At 37.2% G+C, this 8,099-nt stretch overlaps 1 protein-coding gene across 1 annotated transcript in view; it reads right to left on the bottom strand.

The window, feature by feature from the left end:
• The window catches only part of LOC121559395 (AP-5 complex subunit zeta-1), an 82,836-nt gene that overhangs the window by 2,486 nt on the left and 72,251 nt on the right, over positions 1–8,099 (bottom strand). Inside the window, 1 exon segment of the mRNA XM_045211076.1 lies at positions 3,667–3,799. Within this exon segment, the coding sequence (XP_045067011.1) occupies positions 3,667–3,799 (133 nt within the window).

Below are 8,099 nucleotides of genomic sequence, written 5' to 3'. Positions count from 1 at the left end.
CACACAGTTAACATTACACACCCACACCTAGCACCCACACACAGTTAACAAGATATTTACACCCACACCCTAACACCCACACACAGTTAACAAGATACACACCCACACCTAGCACCCACACACAGTTAACATGATAAAACACACCCACACCTAGCACCCACACACAGTTAACATGATCAACACACCCACACCTAGCACCCACACACAGTTAACATGATAAACACACCCACACCTAGCACCCACACACAGTTAACATGATAAAAACACCCACACCTAGCACCCACACACAGTTAACAAGATCAACACACCCACACCTAGCACCCACACACAGTTAACAAGATATTTACACCCACACCTAGCACCCACACACAGTTAACATGATAAAAACACACCCACACCTAGCACCCACACATAGTTAACATGATCAACACACCCACACCTAGCACCCACACACAGTTAACATGATAAACACACCCACACCTAGCACCCACACACAGTTAACAAGATATTTACACCCACACCTAGCACCCACACACAGTTAACAAGATCAACACACCCACACCTAGCACTCACACACAGTTAACATGATCAACACACCCACACCTAGCACCCACACACAGTTAACATGATAAACACACCCACACCTAGCACCCACACACAGTTAACAAGATATTTACACCCACACCTAGCACCCACACACAGTTAACAAGATAAACACACTGTCACCATGTGTCTGTAAAGGTTTCTCTCTCACTGTGTGTGTGTTTGTGTATAGTATAGTATGAATAGTATAGTATAGTGTGTATATATAGTATAGTGTGTTATATAGTATAGTGTGTATAGTATAGTGTGTATAGTATAGTGTATATAGTATAGTGTGTATAGTATAGTGTGTATTAGTATAGTGTATATATTATAGTGTATATAGTATAGTATAGTGTGTATATATAGTATAGTGTGTATAGTATAGTGTATATAGTATAGTGTGTATAGTATAGTGTGTATAGTATAGTGTATATAGTTTTAGTGTGTATAGTATAGTGTTGTATAGTATAGTGTATATAGTATAGTGTATATAGTATAGTGTGTATAGTATAGTGTATATAGTATAGTGTGTATAGTATAGTGTATATAGTAGAGTATAGTGTGTATATATAGTATAGTGTGTATAGTGTGTATAGTATAGTGTATATAGTATAGTGTGTATAGTATAGTGTGTATAGTATAGTGTGTGATATAGTATAGTGTATATAGTATAGTATAGTGTGTATAGTATAGTGTGTATATATAGTATAGTGTGTATAGTGTATATAGTATAGTGTGTATAGTATAGTGTGTATATTGTATATAGTATAGTGTGTATAGTATAGTGTGTATAGTATAGTGTATATAGTATAGTGTGTATAGTATAGTATAGTGTGTATAGTATAGTGTGTATAGTATAGTATAGTGTATATAGTATAGTGTGTATAGTATAGTATATATAGTATAGTATAGTGTGTATAGTATATTGTGCATAGTATAGTGTGTATAGTATAGTGTATATAGTATAGTGTGTATAGTATAGTGTATATAGTATAGTATAGTGTGTATAGTGTAGTGTGTATAGTATAGTGTGTATAGTGTATATAGTATAGTATAGTGTATATAGTATAGTGTGTATAGTATAGTATATATAGTATAGTATAGTGTGTATAGTATAGTGTATATAGTATAGTGTGTATATATAGTATAGTGTATATATAGTATAGTATGTATAGTATAGTGTGTATAGTATAGTGTATATAGTATAGTATAGTGTGTATATATAGTATAGTGTGTGTATAGTATAGTGTGTATAGTATAGTGTATATAGTATAGTATAGTGTGTATAGTATAGTGTGTATAGTATAGTGTATATAGTATAGTGTGTATAGTATAGTGTGTATAGTATATTGTATATAGTATAGTGTATATAGTATAGTATATATAGTATAGTGTATATAGTATAGTGTATATAGTATAGTGTATATAGTATAGTGTGTATAGTATAGTGTGTATATATAGTATAGTGTGTATAGTATAGTGTGTATATATAGTATAGTGTATATAGTATAGTGTGTATAGTATAGTGTGTATAGTATAGTGTATATAGTATAGTGTATATAGTATAGTGTGTATATTATAGTGTGTATAGTATAGTGTATATAGTATAGTGTATATAGTTTAGTGTATATAGTTTAGTGTATATAGTATAGTATAGTGTGTATATATAGTATAGTGTGTATAGTATAGTGTATATAGTATAGTGTGTATAGTATAGTGTGTATAGTATAGTGTGTATAGTATAGTGTGTATAGTATAGTGTGTATATATAGTATAGTGTGTATAGTATAGTGTATATAGTATAGTGTGTATATATAGTATAGTGTATATAGTATAGTGTGTATAGTATAGTGTATATAGTATAGTGTGTATAGTATAGTGTATATAGTATAGTATAGTGTGTATAGTATAGTGTGTATAGTATAGTGTATATATATAGTATAGTGTGTATAGTATAGTGTGTATAGTATAGTGTGTATTATAGTGTGTATAGTATAGTGTATATAGTATAGTGTGTATAGTATAGTGTGTATATATAGTATAGTGTGTATAGTATAGTGTGTATATATAGTATAGTGTATATAGTATAGTGTGTATAGTATAGTGTGTATATATAGTATAGTGTGTATAGTATAGTGTGTATAGTATAGTGTGTATAGTATAGTGTGTATTATAGTGTGTATAGTATAGTGTATATAGTATAGTGTGTATAGTATAGTGTGTATAGTATAGTGTGTATATATAGTATAGTGTGTATAGTATAGTGTGTATATATAGTATAGGGTATATAGTATAGTGTATATAGTATAGTGTGTATAGTATAGTGTGTATAGTATAGTGTGTATAGTATAGTGTATATAGTATAGTGTGTATATATAGTATAGTGTATATAGTATAGTGTATATAGTATAGTGTGTATTGTATAGTGTGTATAGTATAGTGTGTATAGTATAGTATAGTGTGTATATATAGTATAGTGTATATAGTATAGTGTGTATAGTATAGTGTGTATAGTATAGTGTGTATATATAGTATAGTGTGTATAGTATAGTGTGTATAGTATAGTGTGTATATGTATAGTGTATATAGTTTAGTGTATATAGTATAGTGTATATAGTATAGTATAGTGTGTATATATAGTATAGTGTATATAGTATAGTGTGTATTGTATAGTGTGTATAGTATAGTGTGTATAGTATAGTGTGTATAGTATAGTGTGTATAGTATATTGTGTATAGTATAGTGTGTATAGTATAGTGTGTATAGTGTGTATAGTATAGTGTGTATAGTATAGTGTGTATTGTAGTGTGTATAGTATAGTGTGTATAGTATAGTGTGTATATATAGTATAGTGTGTATATTGTATAGTGTGTATAGTATAGTGTGTATAGTGTGTATAGTATAGTGTGTATAGTATAGTGTGTATTGTAGTGTGTATAGTATAGTGTGTATAGTATAGTGTGTATAGTATATTGTGTGTGTATAGTATAGTGTGTATAGTATAGTGTGTATAGTATAGTGTGTATAGTATAGTATAGTGTGTATTGTAGTGTGTATAGTATATTGTGTGTGTGTTCTCACCACATGTGTGTACAGGTCTTCTTTGCTGTGGATGTTAGTGGTGGTTCCAGCAAACTCCAGCAGCTCCCGTGATTGGTCCACAACCAGAGAGGGGTGGAGCTTACACAGCTTCAACAAGTGGTGGCTAAAAACTCTAGAGAGACAAAAAGAGAGAGAGAGAGAGAGAGAGAGAGAGAGAGAGAGAGAGAGAGAGAGAGAGAGAGAGAGAGAGAGAGAGAGAGAGAGAGAGAGAGAGAGAGAGAGAGAGAGAGAGACAGAGAGACAGAGAGACAGAGAGAGAGAGAGAGAGAGAGAGAGAGAGAGAGAGAGAGAGAGAGAGAGAGACAGAGAGAGACAGAGAGAGACAGAGACAGAGAGAGAGAGAGAGAGAGAGAGAGAGAGAGAGAGAGAGAGAGAGAGAGAGAGAGAGAGAGAGAGAGAGAGAGAGAGAGAGAGAGACAGACAGACAGAGACAGAGAGAGACAGACAGAGACAGACAGAGACAGAGAGAGACAGACAGAGACAGAGAGAGACAGACAGAGACAGAGAGAGACAGAGAGAGACAGACAGAGACAGAGAGAGACAGAGACAGAGAGAGACAGAGACAGAGAGAGACAGACAGAGAGAGACAGAGAGAGACAGAGTTAGTTCATGAGCAGATGAGCTCCTGAATTCTTCAGCATGTTTTTAAATAGATTTAGGGTTGTATAAACTTTGATTTTTTTACAAGGACATATCCAGGGTACTACCCACCACATAACATTCACTCCAACTCAAAACCTACAAACCTGATTTTGGACAAAATTACCATGAAGGATTCTGGAAGGATTTTTATTACCAAGACTATCCAGCAAACTTTCTGACAAACCAGCAACCAGCAAAAGAAGCATAACAGAAAATATCATCCAACCTGGAACTGAGTAATATTCAGTCTGAAGCTACTCCGACAGCCTAGAAGGAAAATAACATTACAATAATCTCTAGATATTTAACTTTATAAAAGACTGAATGCTAAAGTTAAAAGGCTACCTCGCTTCGCTTGGAAAGAACATTGCCACATGCGCCCGAATACAACAGTGAAATAAGTAAAAAATAAAATAACAGTAGGGAGGCTATATACAGGTGGTACCGGTACAGAGTCAACGTGCGGGGGCACAGATTAGTCCTGCCTGGGCCCTGACAGTAAATCTCAGTAATTCAAAAATAATGGTGTTCCAAAAAAGGTCCAGTTGCCAGGACCACAAATACAAATTCCATCTACAGTCATGGTCAAAAGTTTTGAGAATGACACAAATACTAATTTTCACAAAGTCTGCTGCCTCAATTTTTATGATGGCAATTTGCATACACTCCAGAATGTTATGAAGAGTGATCAGATGAATTGCAATTAATTGCAAAGTCCATCTTTGCCATGAAAATGAACTTAATTCCCAAAAAACATTTCCACTGCATTTCAGCCCTGCCACAAAAGGACCAGCTGACATCATGTCAGTGAGAGTCTTGATGAGGACAAGGCTGGAGATCACTCTGTCATGCTGATTGAGTTAGAATAACAGACTGGAAGCTTTAAAAGGAGGGTGGTGCTTGAAATCATTGTTCTTCCTCTGTTAACCATGGTTACCTGCAAGGAAACATGTGCCGTCATCATTGCTTTGCACAAAAAGGGCTTCACAGGCAAGGATATTGCTGCTAGTAAGATTGCACCTTAATCAACCATTTATCGGATCATCAAGAACTTCAAGGAGAGAGGTTCAATTGTTGTGAAAAAGGCTTCAGGCGCCCAAGAAAGTCCAGCAAGTGCCAGGACCGTCTCCTAAAGTTGATTCAGCTGCGGGATCGGGGCACCACCAGTGCAGAGCTTGCTCAGGAATGGCAGCAGGCAGGTGTGAATGCATCTGCACGCACAGTGAGGCGAAGACTTTTGGAGGATGGCCTGGTGTCAAGAAGGGCAGCGAGGAAGCCACTTCTCTCCAGGAAAAACATCAGGGACAGACTGATATTCTGCAAAAAGGTACAGGGATTGGACTGCTGAGGACTGGGGTAAAGTCATTTTCTCTGATGAATCCCCTTTCAGATTGTTTGGGGCATCCGGAAAAAAGCTTGTCCGGAGAAGACAAGGTGGCGCTACCATCAGTCCTGTGTCATGCCAACAGTAAAGCATCCTGAGACCATTCATGTGTGGGGTTGCTTCTCAGCCAAGGGAATGGCTCACACACAATTTTGCCTAAGAACACAGCCCTGAATAAAGAATGGTACCAACACATCCTCCGAGAGCAACTTCTCCCAACCATCCAAGAACAGTTTGGTGACGACCAATGCCTTTTCCAGCATGATGGAGCACCTTGCCATAAGGCAAAAGTGATAACTAAGTAGCTCGGGGAACAAAACATCGCAATTTTGGGTCCATGGCCAGGAAACTCCCCAGACCTTAATCACATTGAGAACTTGTGGTCAATCCTCAAGAGGTGGGTGGACAAACAAAAACCCACAAATTCTGACAAACTCCAAGCATTGATTATGCAAGAATGGGCTGCCATCAGTCAGGATGTGGCCCAGAAGTTAATTGACAGCATGCCAGGGCGGATTGCAGAGGTCTTGAAAAAGAAGGGTCAACACTGCAAATATTGACTCTTTGCATAAACTTAATGTAATTGTCAATAAAAGCCTTTGACACTTATGGAATGCTTATAATTATACTTCAGTATACCATAGTAACATCTGACAAAATATCTAAAAACACTGAAGCAGCAAACTTTGTGAAGACCAATACTTGTGTTATTCTCAAAGCTTTTGACCACGACTGTAGACACCCGTTGCCTAGATCACACAAAAACGATACCTACCTCGGACTAAACATCAGCACCACAGGTAACTTCCACAAAGCTGTGAACGATCTGAGAGACAAGGCAAGAAGGGCCTTCTACGCCACCATTAAAAGGAACATAAAATTTGACATACCAATTAGGATCTGGCTAAAAATACTTGAATCAGTTATAGAACCCATTGCCCTTTATGGTTGTGAGGTCTGGGGTCCGCTCACCAACCAAGAATTCACAAAATGGGACAAACACCAAATTGAGACTCTGCATGCAGAATTCTGCAAAAATATCCTCAGTGTACAACGTAAAACACCAAATAATGCATGCAGAGAAGAATTAGGCCGATACCGCTAATTATCAAAATACAGAACAAAGACATTCAATTCTATAACCACTTAAAAGGAAGTGATTCCCAAACCTTCCATAACAAAGCCATCACCTACAGAGAGATGAACCTGGAGAAGAGTCCCCTAAGCAAGCTGGTCCTGGGGCTCTGTTCACAAACACAAACAGACCCACAGAGCCCCAGGACAGCAACACAATTAGACCCAACCAAATCATGAGAAAACAAAGATAATTACTTGACATATTGGAAAGAATTAACAAAAAAACAGAGCAAACTAGAATGCTATTTGGCCCCTAAACAGAGAGTACACAGTGGCAGAATACCTGGACCACTGTGACTGACCCAAACTTAAGGAAAGCTTTGACTATGTACAGACTCAGTGAGCATAGCCTTGCTATTGAGAAAGGCCGCCGTAGGCAGATCTGGCTCTCAAGAGAAGACAGGCTATGTGCACACTGCCCACAAAATGAGGTGGAAACTGAGCTGCACTTCCTAACCTCCTGCCAAATGTATGACCATATTAGAGACACATATTTCCCTCAGATTACAGCGAACCCACAAAGAATTCGAAAACAAACCCAATTTTGATAAACTCCCTTATCTACTGGGTGAAAAACCACAGTGTGCCATCACAGCAGCAAGACGTGTGACCTGTTGCCACAAGAAAAGGGCAACCAGTGAAGAACAAACACCATTGTAAATACAACCCATATTTATGTTGATTTATTTTCCTTTTGTACTTGTAATGATGTGCAAATAGTTACACACTGTATAGAGACATAATGACATTTGAAATGTCTTTTGTGAGTGTAATATTTACTGTTCAGTTTTTACTTTAGTTTAGATCTATTTCACTTGCTTTGGCAACGTTAACATATGTTTCCCATGACAATAATACAATTATTTTGAATAATAAACATTGCCTTTCACGCTGCGCCTTGGTCTGACCCGTCCTTCAACGTCCGTGACAGTATCTCTGCAGTGTATCTGTGTGTACTGACCGGTGTATCTGTGTGTACTGACCGGTGTATCTGTGTAATGACCGGTGTATCTGTGTACTGACCGGTGTATCTGTGTAATGACCGGTGTATCTGTGTACTGACCAGTGTATCTGTGTAATGACCGGTGTATCTGTGTACTGACCGGTGTATCTGTGTACTGACCGGTGTATCTGTGTACTGACCGGTGTATCTGTGTACTGACCGGTGTATCTGTGTACTGACCGGTGTATCTGTGTACTGACCGGTGTATCTGTGTAATGACCGGTGTATCTGTGTACTGACCGGTGT

Source organism: Coregonus clupeaformis, chromosome 35 (assembly GCF_020615455.1).
Source record: "Coregonus clupeaformis isolate EN_2021a chromosome 35, ASM2061545v1, whole genome shotgun sequence".
NCBI lineage: Eukaryota > Metazoa > Chordata > Actinopteri > Salmoniformes > Salmonidae > Coregonus > Coregonus clupeaformis.
The sequence above is the reverse complement of the archived record's forward strand: the minus strand, read 5'-3'. Positions and strand labels throughout refer to the sequence as shown.